Below are 23,301 nucleotides of genomic sequence, written 5' to 3' on the forward strand. Positions count from 1 at the left end.
TTCCTACAGGCCCTGGGGTTCATGGCATCTTGCATTCTCCTGGTCCCACTAGCAAGACTACACATGAGAAAACTTCAATGGTATCTAAAGAGCTTATGGTCTCAGCACAACAACCTAGAAGCAATTATCCCACTCATTCCATGTCTTCAAAAGGAATTTCTATGGTGGGCCTCAGCAAGCCAGTCAAATACAGGCATGCCGTTCAAAAAACCTCAGACAACACAGACCATTACCACAGACGCCTCAGACCATGGATGGGGGGCGCACATGGAAGGCAGATGTATTCAAGGACAATGGAATCCAAAGGAAGAACATCGGCATATCAACCAAAAAGAAATGCTGGCAGTAATGCATGCCATCGAGGCCTTCAGACATCAACTTCATCAAGGCTACCTTCTGATAAGGACAGACAACACCACTGTAATGTGGTACATAAACAAGCAGGGAGGTACTCACTCTTACCCCCTTTGCAGGCTAACAATGAATCTTTGGGAAAAATCACTGAGTCTGAACATACAGCTACAGTCCCAATTTGTTCCGGGCAGAGACAATGTTCTGGCGGACAGTCTAAGCAGGAATTTCCTAGACCCACACGAATGGAGGTTACATCCAGACATCTTTGCACAACTAACCTCGGCATGGGGCAGGCCAGACGTAGACCTATTTGCCTCCCAATTCAATCAGCTACAAAAGTTCTGCTCAAGGACAAATCATCCACAAGCATGGAAGACAGATGCTCTCTCATTCAGCTGGAGCTCCCTAGTCATCTATGCATTTCCACCTCTGCCACTGATGACCACAGTGTTACTAAAGATCAAAGCGGAGCAGCCAAGGGGAATCCTAATAGCCCCGAACTGGCCAAGACAACACTGGTACCCACTACTACGGAGCATATGTCACAACAAACTATGGACCCTTCCCAAATGGCCTCAACTGTTGACTCAACACAACTTCAGGACAGCTCATCCCAACCTCCAGACTCTACAGCTAACAGCTTGGAAAATCACATAAATAGCCTCAATTTATCTCTCTCCAAGGAAGTTCAGTGGATACTAACAGAAGCCCGCAGACCATCCACCAGAAGGGCTTACTCAGCCAAATGGAAGCGTTTCACCATTTGGAATACCAACAAGGGTCAAGATGCATCAGTACTGAGCATTCCACTCATTCTGGAGTACTTGGCAGAATTGCTAAATAAGGGACTTTCATACTCTTCCATAAAAATACATGCTTCAGCTATCTCAGCTAGAAACAACACTGACCCACCTGTGTTCTCACATTCCTTGCTAAGGCAATTTCTTAGAGGGATCAAGAATATAAAACCTCCAAGAAAGGCACCAGTACCAGCTTGGGATCTCAATTTTGTGTTGGAAAATGTGACTACCTCCCTTCGAGCCAGCAGCTTCAGCAGATTTACAATTTCTGTCCTGGAAGACAGCTTTCCTGCTGGCCATTACCTCAGCTAGAAGGGTTTCAGAATTACAGGCACTAATGGCAATACCACCCTTCATAATCTTCCACCGAGACAGGGTCTCCTTACGAACCAATCCTTCCTTTCTGCCAAAAGTAGTATCTAGGGTCTCTCTAAATCAGGCAATTCACCTGCCTACTTTCTTCCCCAATCCTGAAAACAAAGGGGAAAGACTGTTGCATACCTTGGACATACATAGACAACTTCGCTACTATCTAGACAGAACCAAGATCAGTAGGAAGTCAGATCAGCTATTTGTAGCTTACGCTCCTGGAGTACAGGGAAAAGCAATTTCCAAACAGACAATTTCAAAATGGATTGGACATTGCATCAGATATTGCTATTCCTTCCATGGAAAGAGTGTGCCAGCCAATATCAGACCACACTCTACCAGAGCTACAGCCACCTCCACAGCCTTCTTAAGAGGGGTGCCTGCAAAGGATATTCTAGAAGCTGCTACATGGAGCTCCGTGCATACATTTTCCAAACACTACAACCTCCCTTTATTTTCCAGATCCAGAGCAGGCTTTGCTTCAGCAGTCCTGCAGGGATTGCTAGCTACACCATCCTTTTCATAGAGCATACCACCTCCCCCAGCTAAGCTATGGTACTCAACCCATATGTTATGACTGCAGTTGCATTCTTGAAGGACATAGTACAGTTTTGTACCTACCATAAATGTAGATGTCCGATAGATATGCAACTGCAGTCTGGTTTTCCCTCCCTCCTTCCCCTCTATGCCTTGGGTCCACTCCTCTCCCTGTTATTCTTAGCTGTGGATATCTGTTATGGTGTATCTGTTTATTGCTTACTTATTTGTCTGGAAAACTATTTTTGTTTTACAAATTTGATTTTAGCCTTCCTTGGAGGGCACCTGGCATCTGGGGCAAGAAACACTGAAGAAGATGGCGTCGGCTGATGCTTATATACTCCAGCCGCTCTGGCGTCGGAGAGAAAAGCGACATCAGCCGACGTCGGACCCAGACTTTGGAATCCGGCCGACCGAGGGCTGCCTGAGGCAGGACAACCCATATGTTATGACTGCAGTTGCATTCTTGAAGGACATCAGTGGAACCAAAATTTGCTCCGCACGGAGACCAAATCTAATTTGTAATGTGAAACAAAGGTATGAGGAGAGGCCCATGTGGCTGCTGCACAAATAGTGTCTATTGGAAGTCTAGCTTGAAAAGCTGTAGATGTAGCTAGAGCTCTGGTAGAATGGGCTTTTGGGTTAGAAACCAACTCTTTGCCTCTGAGCTGATAAATGTAAGTGATCACAGAAGACAGCCACCTAGAAAAAGTTACCTTAGAAACTGGAAGGCCTTTCCTGTTCTCTGCATAGGATAGAAATAGTTGATCAGATTTCCTAAACATTTTTGTCTTGTCCAGATAATATCTGAGCTGGCGGTGAACATCGAGATAATGTAACTTTTGTTCAGCTCTATCAGAATAATTCGGGAAAAATACTGGAAGATCAATGGATTGATTTAGGCTAGTCTGTGATGCCACCTTTGGTAAGAAAGATGGATTAGTCCTTAGAGATACCATGTCTTTGTGGAATATTAGATAGGGAGGGCGAACACAGAGCGCATGAAGCTCAGATACTCTCCTGGCAGATGTAATGGCAACTAGAAAAAGTGTCTTCCAAGAAAGCAATTTCAAAGAACAGGCAGCTGCAGGTTCGAACGGGGGAAGAATCAAGGATGTTAAAATTAAATTTAGATCCCACTGTGGTGGGGGGTCTCTAAATGGAGGTTTCAATAAAAAGATACCTCGAAGGAATGTCTTGCAAAGTTTATGTGACATAATGTTGTGGTCCAAAAAGCCTATATGAAAATTTGAAATGGCTGCCAGTTGAACTTTCACTGTGGAAGAAGAGGATCCTGAATTAAAAATGTCAGCTAGGAAGTCCAATACCGAATGAATTGGAGCAGTATAGGGGTCTATGTTCCTAGCTTTTGCCCAGGAAGAGAAACGTCGCCATTTACTAGTGTAGATCTTTCTGGTAGAAGATTTTAGGGAAGCTAATATGATATCCCGTACAGGATTAGAAATCATAGGAAGCCTGGCTAAGGATGGAAGTGGAGCAACCAAGCAGTGAGGTTGAGAGAAGGTATGGATTGGTGCAGTTGACCCGACTGGTGGGTCAGAAGATCTGGAACCGGGTCCAGATGCCATGGCTGTACCAAGAGGTAATGATGTAGGAACGGAAACCATATCTGTCGAGGCCAATAAGGGGCAATGAGAATCAACTTGGCTCTCAAGGCGGTTGCTTTCTGAATTAGCTGAGGTATCAGCGGAAAGGGGGGAAAGGCATAAAGAAGTCCCCGGGGCCAATCTTGGGTTAGAGCGTCTCTGGGGGGATGGCCTGGAAGGGGGAAGAGAGAGAAGAAGTCTGGGCATTTGCTGTTTTGAGGTGTAGCGAAAAGGTCGCAGCAAGGAAGGCCCCACTTCTGAAAAATCTCTTCCGTCACTGACTGTTTGAGAGACCACTCGTGAGGCATGAGAACAGCTCTGCTCAATCTGTCCGCTATGATGTTGGATTTCCCAGGGATGTGCGTTGCTATCAGAAACCGGTGAGGGGAGATTGCCCATTGCCAAAGTCTGAGAGCCTCTCGACACAGTGGATAGGACTTGGTTCCACCCTGTTTGCTGATATACCACACTACGGACATATTGTCTGTTTGGACTGCAATAGTTCCCAGGGGAGGAGAGTCGCTGAGGGCTTGCAACGTTAAAAGCACTGCTCTCATCTCCAGAACATTTATGTGCATATGGTACTCGAAAAGTTGCCAAGTGCCATGGACCATTCTGCCCTGATAATGCCCCCCCCACCAGATCAGGGAGGCGTCTGATGTAACCGTGGCAACCGGGGCAAGAGGAACAAATGGTCTGCCTTGATGGATTTGAGGGGACGATATCCACCAAGTCACATGTCTTTTGCAAGTCAGAGTTACTATGATCTCGTGACGCATGGAAAGTTGTTGAAAAGACCATTGGGTGAATAGCATTCATTGTAGAAGCCGCATGTAAAAGCGGGCGAGGGGAAGAAGTGTTAAGGTGGCCGCCATAAGACCCAGTACCTTCAGAGCAAATCAGGCATGAATTTTGTTGCTGAAGAGAATCACTTGGACGTGTATTTGAATGTCCAAGATCCTTTGGTCTGTCAACCTTGCTGAAAGTTGTACGGTGTCCAATCTTGCGCCTATAAAAGTAATAGATTGACAAGGCGACAAGGCAGATTTTTCGAAATTTATAGAAATTCCTAGCCCTCTGCAAGTGTGAATGGTATAATTTCTGGTTTGAAGAAGCTGATGCCTGGTGGTGGCAGTGAGGAGCCAGTCGTCTAGATATGGAAATACCTGGAATCCTTGACATCTCAGGTGAGCCGTAACCACTGCCATGCATTTGGTGAACACTCTGGGGGCTGTAGTGAGTCCAAAGGGCAGGGCTCTGAATTGGAAGTGACTGGTCCCCAGCCGAAAGCGGAGAAATCTTCTGGAGCGTCTGTGAATTTTTATGTGATAGTACGCATCCTGAAGATCTATCGAGCACATCCAATTGCCCTTGCCCAGAAAGGGCAGAATGGACTGAAGCGTGACCATCCAGAATCTTGATTTCTTTACATACTTGTTGAGTTTGCTCAGATCTAATATTGGTCTCCAGTCCCCTGTCTTTTTTGGAACTAAAAAGAACCTTGAGTAGATTCCGGATCCTATTTGGTCCGCTGGGACTGGCTGGATGGCTCTTTTTACTCGCAGTTTTGATATTTCTAGTACTGCTTGTTCCCTTAGACTGGGTGGAACGTCTGGAAAGGTTCCCTTTTGTTGAATTGGGGTTTGAATAAAGGGAATTTTGTAACCCTCTGATATAATTGACTGTACCCATTTGTCTTGAGAAAGGGAAAGCCAGGCTATTGGGTACAGCGATAATTTTCCCCCGACTGCCTCCGAAGGCGGACAATCGGGCAACATTTCAGGGATGCTGGAAGGGTTTATCAGAAAGAGGCTCTCTGCTACCCTGATTCTGCAGACCACCTCTGCCCCTAGGGCGGCGTCTAATATTGTTACCCCCTCTGCTTCTGGGGGTAAACTGACTTCGTGCGTCAGGCGTGACTCCTTGAGATTTGCGGAACCACATTTTCCCTCCCTTCTGTCCTTTGGGGTAAGGTCTAGAAGGGGTGAAGAAAAGTACAGTTTTGTACCTACCATAAATGTAGATGTTCGAAGATCCACATTGCTGCAGTCCTTACACTTGGGTAGTCCGCTGTCCTCGGTCGGCCCGAATATCAAAGTATTAGGCTGACGTCGGTCAAGGCGCTTAAGACTGACATCAGGACGTCAGGGTACAAATGCGCATGACCGACGTCATATCCTCAGTCTTTTCTTGCCTCAGATGTCAGAAGACCCTAAACAGAAAGGTCAAAAACCAAAAGACAGCAAAAAACAACCAACCACCCTTATACTAACCATATGTACAAAATATACAATATTCACAATATGTACAACCCAAACCACACAACCGCCTCTAACTACAGAGGGGAAGGAGGGAGGGTAAATTGGACTGCAGCAATGTGGATCTTCGAACATCTACATTTATGGTAGGTACAAAACTGTACTATGTTCTTTATCTCACATTGCTGCAGTCCTTACACTTGGGTAGAATCCCAAAGCAGAGATAAGGGAGGATGGCAAAACTATAATGCAGTAGGCTGCCAAAATGCCCTGTAAAATTGCAGTGGCAAAACCAGCCCTCGATTTAGAGTAAAGTGGAAGGTGATAATGCTTAGAGAAAGTATGCACTGAACTCCAAGTAGCTGCCTCCAAAATATCCTTAGTTGCCACCCCCCTTAAAAAAGCTGTAGAAGTGGCAGTAGCCCTAGTGGAATGAGGCCTAATCCCAGCTGGAATCTCCTTGCCATGATGGGAATAACAGAAAGCAATACAAAACCCAATCCACTTAGAAATAGTTTGTTTTGACACAGGCTTGCCCTGAGAACCCAAATCAAAAGAAACAAATAACTGCTGAGACTGCCTGAACCCTTCAGTTCTGCTCAAATAATATCGCAACTGCCTGTGTATATCCAAAGTGTGCAAAATCTTTTCCCCTTTATTTTGGGGGTTTGCATAAAAAGTAGGCAAATGAATAGTTTGGTTTAAAGCCACACTAGAAACCACTTTAGGCATAAAGGATGGATTAGTGCATAAAGATACCCTATCCTTATGGAAAATTAAGAAAGGCTCAACCGCCATAAGGGCCTGTAACTCAGAAACCCTTCTTGCAGAGGTAATGGCCAACAAAAAAGCAGTCTTCCATGATAAATATTTCAACTCAGCAGTAGCTGCAGGCTCAAAAGGTTGTAGAGTGAGTTTCTCCAACACAAAATTGAGATCCCAAGCAGGAGTAGGAGCTCTCTGTGGGGGTCTTATATTCTTTGCCCCTCTAAGGAATTGCTTAAACAAAGGCTGAGAAAACAATGGTGGGTCACAGTCATAGTGAGCAGAAATTGCTGCAGAATGAACTTTAATAGAAGAGAAGGACAAACCTTTGTCCAGTAACTCAGTAAGATATTGAAGAGCCACACTTAAATTAGGCTTAGAAACATCAAATTCCTTTGCTGTACTCCAAAATAAAAATCTCTTCCATTTATCTGCGTACACTTTCCTTGTACTAGGCCTTCTGGCCTCCAAAATAACATTCAAAACTTGCTGTGGAAGCTGAGACCCTCCAGGGTTTAAAACAGAATATGCCAGGCTGTCAGGTGAAGAGAGTGAAGTTTGACATTGAGTAAATGACTGTTCTCCTGAGACAGAAGGTGTGGAATCAAGGCAAAGGCCATGGAGGCTCCGTACCAGACTTCTCAGTAATGGGTACCAGTGCTGTCGAGGCCAATCTGGAGCTATTAAAATCATCTTTGGCTTGTCCTGTCTGACCTTCAGGAGTACCTTTGGGAGGAGAGGCAGAGGTGGAAAGGCATACACATGAAGATTGCTCCAATTGAATGAAAGAGCATCCACTTTCCAAGCTGTGGGATGAAACCTTTTGTGCAAAACTTTGGCAGCTGGTAGTTTAGTGGAGAAGCGAACAGATCTATGTCTGGAGTTCCCCATGACACTGTCAATTTTGAAATACATGAGGATCCAATTTCCACTCGTGGGGATCCATAATTTGCCTGCTCAACACATCTGCTAAGGAGTTCTGTGCTCCCGGCAGAAACCTTGCCTGAAGATTTAGCTGTAAACTGAGAGCAGTCTCCCACAAAATCATTGCTTGTCTGCATAGAGGATAAGAATGTTCCCCTTGCTTGTTGATGTACCACATGACAGTTGTGTTGTCTGTTAGAACCAACACCTGCCCTGGAAGAAGTAAATCCTTGAAAGCTATTAAAGCAAATTGGACTGCTAACATCTCCTTCAAGTTGATATGTAGATGTTGAAGTCTGGCAGGCCACGTGTCTTGTACCCACTTTCCATTTAGATGAGCTCCCCAAGCTTTGTCTGAGGCATCTGTCGTTAGAATTTGACTCGCCTCTGGCCGGGTCACAGAGAGTCCCTTGTTTAGGTGACATTCCTGAGCCCACCACAAAATTCCTTTTGAATGCAAGGTATTATCTGAATGACAGTGTCCATATCTTGGCAGTGCTGTGTCCATACATTTTTGAGATACCATTGTAGCTTCCTCATATGCAGTTTGGCATTGGGAAGCACCAGAATACAAGATGCCATGAACCCCAAGGCTTGAAGGACTGTCCTTGCAGTCAGCCTGGACTGATGAGACAATTGATGGAAGTAAAGAGAAAGATTCTTTTGTTTGTCCGGGGTCAAAAGGCCATCTGGGATGCTGTATTCAGTCTCACACCCAGAAAGCACATGTCCTGAGAGGGTACTAGACTGGACTTTATTTCGTTCACAGAATACCCCAGGCATCTTAGCACTGCTATCACATATTGCAAATGATGAAGAAGTTCGTCCTTTCCTTGGGCCAGAATCAGGCAATCGTCCAAATAAGGATAGATTTGTATTCCTCTTAGCCTGAAGAAAGCAATCACTGGAGCCAGAACCTTCGTGAACACTCTGGGCAGTAGATAAGCCAAAGGGCAATGCAGAGAACTGATAATGAGAAGTCCCAGCTCACGCAGATACTTCCTGCAACTTAGCCTGATAGGAACATGAAGGTAAGCCTCCTTGAGATCCAGAGTCACCATCCAGTGATCTTTGCCCAGCAGAGGTAAAAGCTGTTGTAACGTCAACATTTTGAACTTGGGAATGTCCAGATAAGTGTTGAGGATAGATAAATCCAAAATTGGTCTCCACGTGTTCCCCTTCTTTGGTACTAGGAACAGGCGAGAATAAAATCCTAGGCCCACTTCTGACAGAGGGACCGGTTGTATGGCCCCTATTTGGAGCAGCAGAGAAATTTGTTTGTGAGCCTCTAGTCTTTGCTGAGGAGGAACGTCCGGCATGCCTTTGAAAGGAGGCAAAGTATGGAAATAAAACCTGTAACCTTGGTGTATGATATCCAGTACCCATTTGTCTTGGGTAATCAAAGTCCAATTTTCCCTGAAGAGTGCCAACCTTCCTCCCAAAGGTGCTGCCAGGCAAGAAGGATCTGGCAGCTGAAAAGGTAGGTCATTGGGTCTGTTTACGAAAGGACTGGCCCCTGCCCTCACCTGAAGATTGTGCAGGAGAACTCTCTGTTCTAGGTCTGAAGGAGCTCTGCGCTCTACCCCTACCACGTCTAGATCTACCCCTAGACTGTGAATCATAAGAAGGGTATGTCCACCCCTTAGCAGGCCAATTCCTACTAAACTTCGGAGACTGGACTTGCAAAAAATCTTTAACAGTCTGCATAGACTTAGCCTCGTCTTCCATTTTCTTCAAGACTGACTCAACAGGTGAACCAAACAACACATCAGACTGTAAAGGAGCATCCAAAATCCTTGTCTTAACATGTTCAGATAAATTCTGATCCCTCAGCCAGGCGTGCCTGCGAAGAACTGACCCAGTGGCAGCCACCCTAGACGAGGCCTGTACAGCATCAAAACCACATTGTAAAGAATGCTTACCCACCTGTTCAGAGACATGCACTAAATCTTGTAATTCCTTACACTCAATGCCTTCCGCCAGAGCATCTACCTTAGACTTCAGTTGAGAAAGAAGATAGTTCTGATATTTCAACATGTGAGACTGGCAATTCAAAGCCCTCATAGCTAAGGTGGAGGAAGTATAGACTTTCTTTCCCCATCTATCCAAAGCTCTGGCCTCTATCTGGAGGAACCGGATTTTTTACAACAGAGGCCTTGACACCCTTAGGTCCCTGACTAACAGTTTCTGGGTCCGCCCTAGGACTCTTATAAAGATATTTATGAGCCTCAGGCACCCTATAATACCTATCCGGTTTAACAGGAGCAGGAGGCAAAGAATCAGGATTAAGTGAAGCCTCCGCAAACACATCTTCCACAACATCCAGAACAGGAGGTATAGCCAAAGGCCTATGCTGGGGCAAAAACAAAAACTCCCTAAGCCTTTTCCTGGAATCAGAGAAGTCCTGACCTTCCCACTTAAAATGCTCCCTCATGGAATGAAGAGTCTCTGAAAATGAAAAATCCTCTGGAGGAGAAGCAGAAGGGGTAGATTCATCTGCATCAGAATAAGGAGAGTGCTCCAGCAAGTCTTCAGCCGAAGACTCTGAAACATCTGAAGGCTGCTCAAAACTCCCCAACTCTGGTTCCACCCTGGGCCTCTTATCTGGAGGGGGCAAAGAACCTCTAATCAAAGAAATTAAATCTTCTGCCATTTTAAGCATGTGCTTCTTGGGCACAGATCCTGAAGAACTAGGAGTGACACCAACAGAAGCTAAACCTGGCCTGCCTCTGGGAGAAGCCTTAGAAACAGAAGGAGAAGGCCTAACCACCCTAGGAAGGGAGGGGAGTACAGTAACCTGAGAAGCCCCTTCAGCCTGACCTGCCTCCTGAGAGGCCACATCCTGCAATAACAAAGTCTCCCCCTGGGACTCCTGAAAAGCCTCCGGTGGAACCACCGGTTCCACTGACGCCTCTAAAGAACCGGCGTCCGGTACGGACGACTCTTCTTGCCTGGGCTTAGCTGCCTTGTCTTTGCGCTTCTTCGAAGAAGCGGGCGTCAGAGCATCCGACGGCATCTTATAATTGCACCGCTTCCCAAAGACCAACCTGGCACAAACCAACCTTCGCTTAATAGTGCGCTTATTGAACCTAGCACAAGAGCGACACCCAACAACGTCGTGCTCAGGCCCCAAACAAAGAATACACAAAGTATGATAATCTCTATGCGGTATCTGTTTCCCACAAGAAATACAGTTATTCACTTTTTCTGACATCCGGTAAACCACTGAGGCAAGAAAAAACCAAAATATTCCCCAACGGGGTACTTAGCCAACTTTGACTCCGCCTGAAACTCCGAATTCGAAAAATTTCAGAACGCCGAACGGCACTTGCAACGCTGCTTCTGCATCGGACCATGTGGCAAAAAAGACTGAGGATATGACGTCGGTCATGCGCATTTGTACCCTGACGTCCTGATGTCAGTCTTAAGCGCCTTGACCGACGTCAGCCAAATACTTTGATATTCGGGCCGACCGAGGTCAGCGGACTACCCAAGTGTAAGGACTGCAGCAATGTGAGATGAAGAACATCAAACTCCTACAGCAGAAAGAGTCTTGCCATCTTGTTCGCATCTAGTCAAAGTGTCTTTCATTTGAGGACCGAACAAGGTCGAGCCATCAAAGGGGGAGTTTGTGAAAGACGCCTTGAAGGGGTCTGCAAAATTACAAAGCCGCATCCAGGACTGACGCCTTAAAGCCACTCCTGTGCCTGCGGCCCTACTCGCACCATCGGCTGCATAAGAAATGAGCCGCATGGAGGAGTTAGCAATGGAGTTAAGGATTCCTAGCTGTGAGCTAATCTTATCCTGAGACCCAGCAGCTGACTGATCCTGTAAAACTTCTCCCAACTCTTTAAGAACATCTCTTTGAACGTGGGTGAAGTGGCATAAGTAGTTCAGTGATCTCATGGCAAAAGTCGTTGAAGAAAAAATCTGCTTACCGTGCCTGTCCATAGTCCTAGAATCCTTGTTAGGAGGATGGACAGGTACTGAAGGATCAGCTAATTCCTTCTTGGTGGCAGCAGCCACCACCATGGCATCAGCTGGGACACCCTTTGTTAAATATTGTCTATCTTGTGGGGCAGTAATAAATTTTGAAGGTCTCCTAGGATAGGTTCCACCGAATCTGGAGCCATCCACGCCTTCCGAGCCACTACCTCCATGAGAGGGTCGAAAGGCGGAGACACCCAGGAGGTGGAGGGTCGAGATCCGAACGCCTCCAGGTATACTGACTCGCCCTCGGAGGGATTAAGGGAGGGCCAGTTCCCCCTCTGCTTAAGGATTTCAAGGATGTCTGAAAATGAGACATCCTCAGAGGAGGACCTTGGGGATCCCTCCGACTAATCCAAGTCAGTATCTGATGTAGTAGACTCAGGGGAGTCTAGATGTTTCCTCTTACATGTCCTCTTAAGTGGGGGTTCTCCTGACAGATCAGGAGAAGCCTCGGAAGAGGAAGATATTCCCAATGGGGATACCTGAGGCGTTGGATCTCTGGGTCCGGGAGCAAGAGAGTGGGAAGAGACGTCAGCAGGCACTGTAGTGGGAGGAGCTGATGGAACTGTCCATTGACTAATCCCAGGGGCTAGTACACTCCTCATCACCTCGAAGGCTCCCCCGTCAGAGAAACCAGAAAGTTCCCGCTCCGAAGAGATAGGAACCCCAGGCCTCACCGAGAGGGAAGGCTCCGAGGCAGATGTCGGGGCCGAGCTCACCAACGCCGAAGCTCCGAGAGGGAGAACGGGGTCGGACAAGAGTCAGATGCCACTCGCCCCCTCGGAGCCGACGAGAGACCAGACGCCCGGATCCCTCCAATGAAGGTCTCAAGGAGGAAATCGGAGCCGAGTACGACGGAGCCGAAAGGGGTGGTATCGGCTCCGAAATCACAACGGTGCCGGTTCCGAGGAGCTCCGGCTCCGAGCTCTGTAAGAGAGTCAAAAGAGGAATGTTTGGTGGATGTGAGATAGCTACCGTCTGTTGAGATGGGCTATGGAGTATTTGGGCCAATGCCTGAGACTTTAATAGTCTACTCACCACTCTCTCGAGGTCGTGATCAGATAGCCTGGATGACAGAGAAGAACGGCTCCGATGGCTCTGCTCCGAGAGCAAGGGTGATCTCGGAGCCGAATGTATAGATTCCACTGAAGGGGATCGAGATCTCTTTTTTGAGATCAATGGAGCCATCGGAGCCGAAGATGCGTCGGCTCCAGCCGGAGCCGACACTGAGTGTCTGGATTTGACAGTATCGACGCCGGATGGAGCCGATACTGAGACTGGTATGGAAGGATCGGCTCCGGCCGGAGCCGGTCTCGAACCTGGTGAGGATGAACCTGAAGCAGATGGCTTGGAAGTCTGAGCCGAAGGCTTAACAGGTTTCGAGGGCTTCCCCGGCGCCGACTTAGTCGGGGAGCTCTCGGGCTTTAATAAGCCCCTTAATATCAGCTTATTTTTTCGCTCCTTCAGGACTCTTGTGCTGAAAGCATGACAGATAGCACAAGAGTCCTGCAGGTGCGAAGGTCCCAGGCAATAAACACAAGTGTGACCGTCTGTCAAAGACATCTTCTGACAGCACGAGTCGCACTTCTTGAAACTTGAGACCTTAGTGTCCTTCGACATAACTGTGTCGATGAAACACCAGTAACACACTCACACACATAAACACTCAGTCCAACAAATTAAAATAAACAGGGATAACACACAGTCACACACAAACAATCCCTGACAGGAAAAAATTTAGGGAGGGGAAGATCTAAGGCCTAACTAGGGACAAGGGAATAATTTACTCAAAAAGAAGGGAACACTGATGGGAATAGGGCTAAAGTAAGTCGTTAATTAACAAAATACAATATATATATATAAATTTAAAGGGGGGTAGACGAAAAGTCTCTAAAAAAGTTCACTTACCTAGAAGCTGGTAAAAGAAGGCACCTCGTTAGCGAAGCGGCAAACGAGATCTGGGTAATCTCCGCCTTGCATCATGGGATATAGGGTTGCCTCGAGCTGGTAAAATTAGCTCTCGAGCTTAGCAAGTGCCGAATCAGAGCCGAGGATCGGCTCCGAACCCATCCAGCAAGAATGAAGGTGAGATTGACAACTTAACATCTAAAATTTCAGGAGTCGGCTGACCTGCACTTGCGAACTGTTTCTGCTTCGGGCACCGCACGGCAAGAAAGACAGATGTAATGACATTGGATGTTTTATACCCTTGACGACCTGACGGGAAGAGGAGACAGCAACTGACGTAGGACCCAAGACTTTGTTAATAAGGCCGACTGAGGGCTACTGCAAGCAGATAACCAAAATGTAATGACTGCAACAGTGAAACATGAAGAACATCTGAACTCAGGCAGCCTAGGGCACAGTCCTTTAAGCCACACTGCTAAGTTCTTGTTAAATATTTTGTTCACCTCCTTTATTTGTGTCAACGGTTTGGCAAGGTATCTGCTCAGTCCTTTACTCTGCCCTATGGGGTTAGGCCTAGAGCGATTAACGCATCAGCCCCACAGACCAAATTCAAAAAGTACGGTTAAAGGACACAACATGCATTTATTCTTATTAATCCTATTCTTATGAGAGGAAGTTTGCAGTCAGCTGAAAACACAAGTGTTACTAAACAAACTCACCTTCTGCATTTTCATCATATCAATTCCAAAGTGAGAGAGGTGTTCTGCCAAGTTGGGGTCGAGCACCATATCGTCCTCTTCATATGAATACACATCTGAGAGCACAAAACAAATGTGTGAACAAAGTACAGCCTCAAACAGGCAGAGATAAAAAAACAAGCGAAACAGCAGCTCACACGCAAGTTCAATGCAGGGATCATTCTGCCTAATGCTACCCACAAACGAAATCAGGGCTTTTAATTGCAGCTGTCTAACTAGTGTTCACCTAACATGAGCCCTGCGTAAAGGGCTGTAATGTTGTGGTCCACACGTGCAGCATCGCCAAGGCTACATCCTGCTGTCATTACTAATCTGCCAGTTCACTACCACCCTGCCATCCCCTCAACATAACAAGGTGCACAAACTGTGGGCATTCAATACCATATCAGTGCTCTCCTTCACATCCACAAATACCAAGGACCACCTGCTGAATCTGGCACAGAACACACAACAGCAAGCCTACCTACCACTGGCTGTACTTTATAACAACAAAACTCTATCATAGTACAAACATCTATTCTAGGCAAAATGCTCCAAAAATCGGTTCTACTCAACACAAATGTGTCATTTAAAATTCACCCATACAAACATTATTGTCAGATGTAATCAAAAGTCTAGCCAGTGCAATACCAGTAAATAATTTGATTGATAATGTAGTAAAGTCTATGTAAAACATGTTAAAATTTTATTCACAGTGTTATTTACCAGTAAAATTATAAGCTTAACTCCACATAACAAGCCTTTATTCAATAACTTGTTTTCAAAGAGTATTTGTACCTTAACACACCTAGCATTAAAAGACAAAAAGCAAATAATCTTCTACTCCATTCACAACCATTTGAAATGCAACACTGGTGATTTACTTCACAGTTTCATGCAACACTAGTGATTTACTTCACAGTTTCATGCACCACTAGTGATTTACTTCACAGTTTCATGCAACACTAGTGATTTACTTCATAGCTTCATGCAACACTAGTGATTTACTTCATAGCTTCATGCAACACTAGTGATTTACTTCATAGCTTCATGCAACACTAGTGATTTACTTCATAGCTTCATGCAACACTAGTGATTTACTTCATAGTTTCATGCAACACTAGTGATTTACTTTATAGGAGGTTACTAGGCTAGCGGCCCTGCAGCATTTACAGGCCTAACCATGTTATTCCCAAGTATCCCCATTTCTTCTTTTTTGGGTAGTTTGCAGAATAAATTTATGAAGCGATCAGTTCTGTGATCAACACTGGCTATCCCTGTCCATGGCGGACAAGTGTGCCTCCCCAGGTGTGAATCTGCAGTCTCCCATCCAATTATCAAGGTTGCATTTGAACAGGGTCAGTGAGGAGCTCTGTCCCTATTCAAATGCAACATAGATAAAGTACAGTTTTGTACCTACCATAAATGTAGATGTCCGATAGGAATGCATCTGCAGTCCTTACAAATGGGTTGTCCTGTCGTCAGGCAGCCCTTCGGTCGGCCGGATTCCAAAGTCTGGGTCCGGCTTTGGCTGATGTCGCACTTCACCCGACGTCATCGCTGCAGTTTTTCGGGTATAAAGGCATCAGCCGACGCCATTTTCCTCAGTGTTTCTTGCCCCAGATGCCAGGAGCCCTCTTGGATGGCTAAATTTGGATAAATGCCAATGTTTCCAAATAGTAGAGAGCAAACACATAAAATAAGCATGTATGTACATATATACAAACAAATACACCATAATAGATCCCCCCCAAGCTAGCTGAAGGATGGCAAATACCCTAGGAGTACCTCAGAGGGGAAGGTGGGTGGGTAATCCTGACTGCAGATGCATTCCTATCGGACATCTACATTTATGGTAGGTACAAAACTGTACTATGTCCTTCAAGGATGCATCTGCAGTCCTTACAAATGGGTAGAATACCATAGCTAAACAAGGGGAGGAGAGTAAAGATTATGGTGTAGCTAGGATCCCTTGCAAAACAGCAGTGGCAAAACCTGCTCGGGATCTAGAGTATAAAGGTAAATTGTAATGCTTGGCAAATGTATGCATGGAGGTCCAAGTAGCAGCCTCTATAATGTCCTTGGTAGCCACTCCTCGTAAGAAAGCTGTGGTAGTGGCTGTAGCCCCTGTGGAGTGAGGCCTGATGTTCTCTGGAGTTTTCTTTCCATGGTAGGAGTAACAAAATCTAATGCAATTTCCAATCCATTTGGAGACTGTCCGTTTTGAAATTGGTTTTCCTTCCTTTCCTGTGGCATATGCTACCAGAAGCTGGTCAGTTTTTCTATTGGACTTAGACAATTACGCTACTACCTGGACAGGACTATGTACATCCAAGGTATGCAAGAGTCTTTCTCCCCTGTTCTGTGGATTTGGGAAGAATGTAGGTAGGTGGATAGCCTGATTTAATGACACTCTGGATACCACCTTAGGCATAAATGTAGGATTTGTTCTCATGGACACTATCTTGATGGAAGATCAGGAAGGGTTGCACTGCCATTAATGCCTGTAGTTCAGAGACCCTTCTTGTTGAAGTTATTGCCAGCAGGAAAGCAGTCTTCCAGGATAAGTATTGTAATTCTGCTGTTGCTGCTGGCTCGAAAGGGGGAAGTGTCAGTTTTTCTAGCACAAAGTTCAAGTCACATGCTGGCAATGGTGGTTTCCTGGGAGGTTTTACATTTTTAATTCCTCTCAGAAACTGTCTGAGCAGAGGATGAGAGAAGACAGGAGGATCCAAGCTGTATTCTGCTGAAATAGCTGATGCATGTATCTTGATGGAAGAATAGGACAGGCCTGTGTGAAAGAGCTCTGCCAAGTACTCCAGGATGTTGGCTATGTTTACCAGTGTCACATCTTCTCCCTTTGCAGTACTCCAAATGAGATAACTTTTCCATTTTGCTGCATAATTCTTTCTTGTTGAAGGTCTACGAGCCTCCAAGATTATGTCTTTAACCCTTTGGGATAAATTTGGATTAATTGCTGTTATGTAATGTTCCAGGCAGTTAGCTGCAGAGTTTTCAGGTTTGGATGCAGGATGTTGTAGTTGTTCTGTGTTAACAGTAATGGGATCAGGGGTAGTGCCCATATTTGTTCCCGAGACATGCTCCTCAGCAATGGGTACCAATGTTGTCTTGGCCAGTCTGGAGCTATCAGAATGATCCTTGGACGGTCCTCTTTGATCTTCAGAAGCACCTTGTGCATCAAAGGAAGTAGTGGGAATGCGTATGCGGTCAAGTTTTTCCAACTGAAAGATAGGGAGTCCACCTTCCAAGCAAGTGGGTGGTACGTCCTTGTGCAGAATTTCTTTAGCTGGTGATTGAGTGGGGATGCAAACAAGTCCATTTGTGGTAATCCCCATTCTCTTGTGATGGCTTTGAAGATGTCCGTATGTAGCATCCATTCGTGGGCATCTGTGGTAGTTCTGCTTAATATGTCTGCTAGAATGTTTTCTTTTCCTGGTACAAAAATTGCTTGTAACTGAATGTTGTAGCTCAGGGCCACATCCCATAGGTCCAGTGCCAGCCGGCATAGAGGATATGAATGTGTGCCTCCCTGTTTGTTGATGTACCACATAACTGTGGTGTTGTCTGTCCTTATCAACTGACCTTCTTGGAGAATGGTCTGAATGACTGGATTGCCAATTTTACTGCCAGCATCTCCTTTAGATTTATGTGTAGGCGCAGCTGGTCTTGAGTCCATAAGCCTTGTATGCACTTGCCCAGCATATGTGCCCCCCAACCGAGGTCTGAGGCATCTGTCATGATGGTTTGGCTTGGTTGACTGTTGCAGAAGGGCAATCCTGTGTTTGATTGACAGGCCTGAGCCCACCATAGGAACTCTTGCTTCAGGCATGGGATTATTGGAATTTTGGTTTCTAGGCTGTGCTTGTGTTGGGACCATAAATTCTTTAGGTACCACTGTAGCTTTCTCATATGCAGTCTGGCATGAGGGACCAGAATTATGCAGGATGCCATGAAGCCTAGAGCTTGCAGTACTTTTCTTGCAGTTAGATGGTTGTGCTTTGTTAATGCCAAGAAGTAGAGAGGTAGTTGCTCTTTCTTTTCTGCAGTTAGGAATGCCATTTGTTTTGATGTGTCCAGCTCTGCACCCAGAAAGGTTATTCTTTGGGATGGAATCAGCCTTGACTTTTTTATATTGACTGTATATCCCAAGGCTTGCAGCAGGTAAATGACTCTTTGTAAGTCTTCTGTTAGCTTGCTTTTGTTGTCCGCTTGTATCAGGCAGTCGTCCAGGTAGGGATAAATTTGGATCCCCTGAAGTCTGCAATGAGCAATTACTGATGCCAGGCATTTCGTGAACACTCTGGGCACAGTAGATAAGTCAAAGGGCAATGCTGAAAATTGATAATGCTCTGATCCTGCAAGAAATCTGAGGTATCTTCTGCAAATTGGTCGTATGGGGACGTGCAGGTATGCCTCCTTGAGATCTAGAGTTACCAGCCAAGACTCCTTGCCCAGCAAGGGAAGAAGCTGCTGTAGGGTCAGCATTTTGAATTTTGGAACAATGAGGAATGTGTTTAAAGCGGACAGGTCTAGAATGGGTCTCCATTTGTTTTCTTTTCTTGGTACCAGGAAGAGTCTGGAGTAAAATCCCTTTCCTTGCTCCATAGATGGTACCTTTTCCACAGCTCTCATTTTTAATAGCTGAGATATTTGCTTTAGAGCTTCTGCCCTTTGAGTAGGCGGTAGGTTTGGCATTCCTCTCTTCCCTGGTAGAGTATGGAAATGGAACCTGTAACCTTGGTCTATAGTTTGCAAAATCCATTTTTCCCTTGTGATGCAATGCCAGTTCTTTGAAAATAAAGTTAGCTTTCCGCCTAAGGGTGCTTCTAGTTGTTCCCTGGTAGGCGGTGCCACTGTCAAGTCACTGTGATTGAGTTGTTGTACTGGTGGTGGCTGCGTCCGTGCCTCGCTGGTTGTTACCTTGCCACTGGCGTCCCCTGTAGGCACCCCTGGATTGGTTTCTGCCTCTAGAACGCCTATTCCTGCCTCTCTGTGTCTTAGAGGAGTCCGGAAAGGACCAATTCTTGGAGGGCCAGTTCCTGCTAAACCTTGGAGGTTGAACCTGTAAGAAATCTTTCACCGTTTGTACAGATTTCGCCTTCGCTTCCATCTTTTTTAGTACCTGCTGAGCAGGTGAACCAAATAAATTGACCTTGTCCATGGGTGTATCCAAAAGCTTTGATTTGACATGGTCTGGTAATGCCTGTTCTTTCAACCATGCATGTCTCCTGATAACTGTGCCAGTCATGGCTGATCTAAAGGAAGCCTCCAGTGCATCATAGCCACATTTTAAAGAATGGTTACTAACTTGCTGTATGTTATGTACCATTTCCTGAACATATTTTTTATCTAAAGATTCTTCAGAGGACAGCTTTTTAGTTAACTGGTCAAGCATAAACTCTTGATATTGAATCATATGAAATTGGCAGTTCAAAGCCCTAGCTGACAAGGTAGCAGAAGTGTAAACTTTTTACCCCATCTCTCTAAGGACCTGGATTCCCTTTCAGAGGGAGGGGTTTCAGTAGAAGTAGCTGCTACAGCTTTAGGGCCCTGGGAGATAGTCTCTGGATCTGCAAAAGGAGCCTTGTATAAATGGTGATGAGTGTCCGGGACCCTGTAGAACCTATCGGGCTTAGCAGGAGCCGGAGGTAATGAATCAGGAGCAGTGCAAGCATCATTAAATGCATCATCTACAACAGACAGAACTGGAGGTATAGCTAAAGGCCTATGTTGTGGCAAATGTAGAAAGGTTCTGAGCCTTTTTCTGGAGTCTGAGGAATCTTGGCCCTGCCACTGAAATTGTTCCCTCATAGCATGCAAGGTTTCCCCAAAGGAAAATTCCTCAGGTGGAGAGGCTGAAGGAATGGACTCTTCAGCATCAGAGTCTTCGTAAGGAGAATAAGAAGCCTCAGGAAGGGCTGTATGTTCAGAGTCATCAGAGGAATCATCAGTGGATACTGGTTCAGGGGGCTCTGCTCTAGGCCTCTTTTCTGGAGGTGGGAGAGAGGACCTGTCTGGATGAGGCTGGGATCCACGAATCAAAGAAATTAGATCCTCAGCCAAAGAAAGCATATGAGAGCTAGTGCTGGGCCTGTGTGTGTGTGTGTGTGTGTGGGGGGGTTTGGCAGGCACAGTTTTTGAAGCTTTGGCTGCTTTAGCCCTGGCAAAGGCCTTAATAGACATGGCTGCAGGAGGCCTAGCAGCTCCACGTGCAGGGGTTGAAATATCCAGGAGAATAGGGTCTGATAATTCCTGAGAAACCGCAACAGAAGGTTGGATTTCAGAAGCCGATTCTACCAGGTTAGAGGTGGCCTCGGTAGAAGGCATGGTTTCGGCTGAAGAAAGAACCGCTTGCTCGGTTTCGGCCAAAACCGAGACACTCGCGGTTTGCTTAATCACGGTTTCGGCCGAAACCGCGGACCGCGAGTGTCGGTCCTTTTCTTCGTTTTTGGAAATTTGCGTTGTCGGAGGATCCGACGGCATAATATAGGCAAAATCAGAGCCGAAAATCTGTTCAGCAAAGTCCGACCGACGTCTAAGCGTCCGTCGGTTAAAAGAAGCACAGGCTAGACAAGCTGCTACGTCGTGGTCTGGGCCTAAACAATGTATACAGTAGGAGTGGAAATCTTTATGAGGTATTTGTTTCCCACAAGATAAACAGTTATTCACTTTCTCTGACATCGGCTGAGGCAAGAAAGAGTCCCCAACGGGGTACTTAGCTTTTTAGAAGTCTTCGAAGTAGTATTCGGTAGTAGTAATCTCTGGATCTGACCGACCGGCACTTGCGAACAGCTTCTGCTTCGGGCGCCACGCGGCAAGAAAGACTGAGGAAAATGGCATCGGCTGATGCCTTTATACCCGAAAAACTGCAGCGATGACGTCGGGTGAAGTGCAACATCAGCCGAAGCCGGACCCAGACTTTGGAATCCGGCCAACCGAAGGGCTGCCTGACGACAGGACAACCCATTTGTAAGGACTGCAGATGCATCCCTGAAGGACATCTGGATGGGAGACAGCAAGTTTGCCCCTGGGGCGGCACCTATATTTTGTTTGCTGAACTAGGTGAAATGGGTTGGCAGAGGACTCTTCAATCACTACCCTGGCTGAAAGGCAATACACAATACAGAGGTACAAACATGCAATTAACACAATTCAACAAAAACTGGTCTGTCAATTGAATGGTAGGCAGTTATCTAATGATAGTATTAGCTTTAATAAAACATGTACATACAACAGCACACTGCTATTAATACTGGAACAGTTAAGGAAAAGTGGATAAAGTACAGGAAAGTAAAACTATAAAGAGAAGAAAAAGTTTGGAAAAGGAGATGAACAAATGAGGGTGGCACTGTAAACCACTTTAAACACTGGTGGCTTAAAATAAGAAGTTATGTACCTACCATAACATTCCATGTTAGTTGTCTTCTTCTCGCCTTCTTTCTTGCTAGATGGGCTCGGAGCTGATCCTCGGCTCTGACTCAGCCTATACCAAAGTTCGAGAGCTATTTACCGGCTCGAGGCCCTCCCTATATCCCACAATGCTAGGCGTCCAATACCCAGATCTCGTTTGGTAGAGCTAACACCATGGAGACACCTGTCCCAACTATAAGGATTACCTACAGTGGTAACAGAGGGGGACAACCTAGGAATAGTCCAGTAGTGGAACACGGCCTCAGAAGGATTCTTCTCAGTCTGTCCAGGCTAGGGGGATGGCAGGTGGGACTCAAGAAAGAAGGCGAGAAGAAGACAACTAACATGGAATGTTATGGTAGGTACATGACTTCTTAATGTTAAGTTGTCAATCTCGCCTTCATTCTTGCTGGATGGGACAGCGTCCCTAGCACCTTAGTCCTGGGTGGCTCATCAGAACAGACTCTTGAGCACAGTGGAACCAAACTCAGCCCGATTCCTGGAGGCCATATCCAACTTGTAATGAGAAATAAAGGTATGAGGAGTGGCCCACGTGGCTGCAGCACAAAGAGATTCCATTGGGAGCATTGCTTGAAAAGCTACCGACGTGGCTAACGCTCTGGTGGAATGAGCTTTTGGTTTTACGGGGAGTTCTTTGTGTCTTAATTGGTAAATGAAGGATATGATTGAAGCCAGCCATCTGGATAAAGATACTTTAGAAACTGGCAAGCCCTGCTTGCCCTCAGCATAAGACAGGAAGAGTTGGTCTGACTTCCTAATTTGCTTTGTCCTATCCAAATAAAAATGTAATTGCCTGTGAACATCCAAAAAGTGCAGCTTTTGTTCAGCTCTGTTTGAATAGTTAGAAAAAAAGACAGGAAGCTCAATAGCCTGATTCAGGTTTGTCTCAGAAGGAACCTTGGGTAAAAAGGAAGGGTTAGTTCTAAGTGAGACTCTATCCTTGTGAAAAACAAGATAGGGAGCACGAATGCATAGGGCTTGAAGTTCCGACACTCTTCTAGCTGAGGTGATAGCTACTAAGAAGAGAGTCTTCCAGGAGAGTAACTTTAAAGAACAGGAGGCCGCAGGTTCAAAGGGAGGTAGAATCAGAGAGGATAATATAAGGTTCAGATCCCACAGAGACGGGGGATCTCTAACTGGAGGCCTGAGTAATACAGTTCCTTTGAGAAAGGCTTTACAAAGTTTATGGGACATGAAGCTGGTCTCTGACAGTCCAGCATGAAAATTAGTGATGGCAACCAATTGGACTCTAATGTTGGCAGAAGAGGAGCCTCCTCGAAAGAGCTCTGCCAAAAAATCCAGAACAGTTGGACAGGGGCTGTAAAGGGATCTATATTCCTGGTCTCTGCCCAGCAGGAGAAACGTTTCCACTTACTAGCATAGGTTTTTCTGGTAGTAGATTTATGTGAAGAAAGTACGATTTCACGCACTGGCTGAGAAGTATGCGGAAGCCTGGCTAGGGTTGGAAGTGGAGCAACCAAGCTGTGAGGTTGAGAGACTGAAGGGATTGGTGCAGCCCGCCTGACTGATGGACCAACAGGTCCGGCACTGGGTCCAGACTCCAGGATTGCTCCAACAGATGATGATGCAGGAACGGGAA

The 23,301-nt window shown here is 45.9% G+C and overlaps 1 protein-coding gene across 3 annotated transcripts in view; it reads right to left on the reverse strand.

The window, feature by feature from the left end:
• The window catches only part of USP5 (ubiquitin specific peptidase 5), a 2,313,977-nt gene that overhangs the window by 1,617,030 nt on the left and 673,646 nt on the right, over positions 1-23,301 (reverse strand). For all 3 annotated transcript variants that reach the window (XM_044079605.1, XM_044079604.1, XM_044079606.1), the window contains exon 7: positions 14,232-14,326. In XM_044079605.1, coding sequence (XP_043935540.1) covers positions 14,232-14,326 — 95 coding nt within the window. The remainder of the gene's footprint in view (positions 1-14,231; positions 14,327-23,301) is intronic.

Source organism: Protopterus annectens, chromosome 8.part0, assembly GCF_019279795.1.
Source record: "Protopterus annectens isolate FY-2018-M chromosome 8.part0, PAN1.0, whole genome shotgun sequence".
Taxonomy (NCBI): domain Eukaryota; kingdom Metazoa; phylum Chordata; order Ceratodontiformes; family Protopteridae; genus Protopterus; species Protopterus annectens.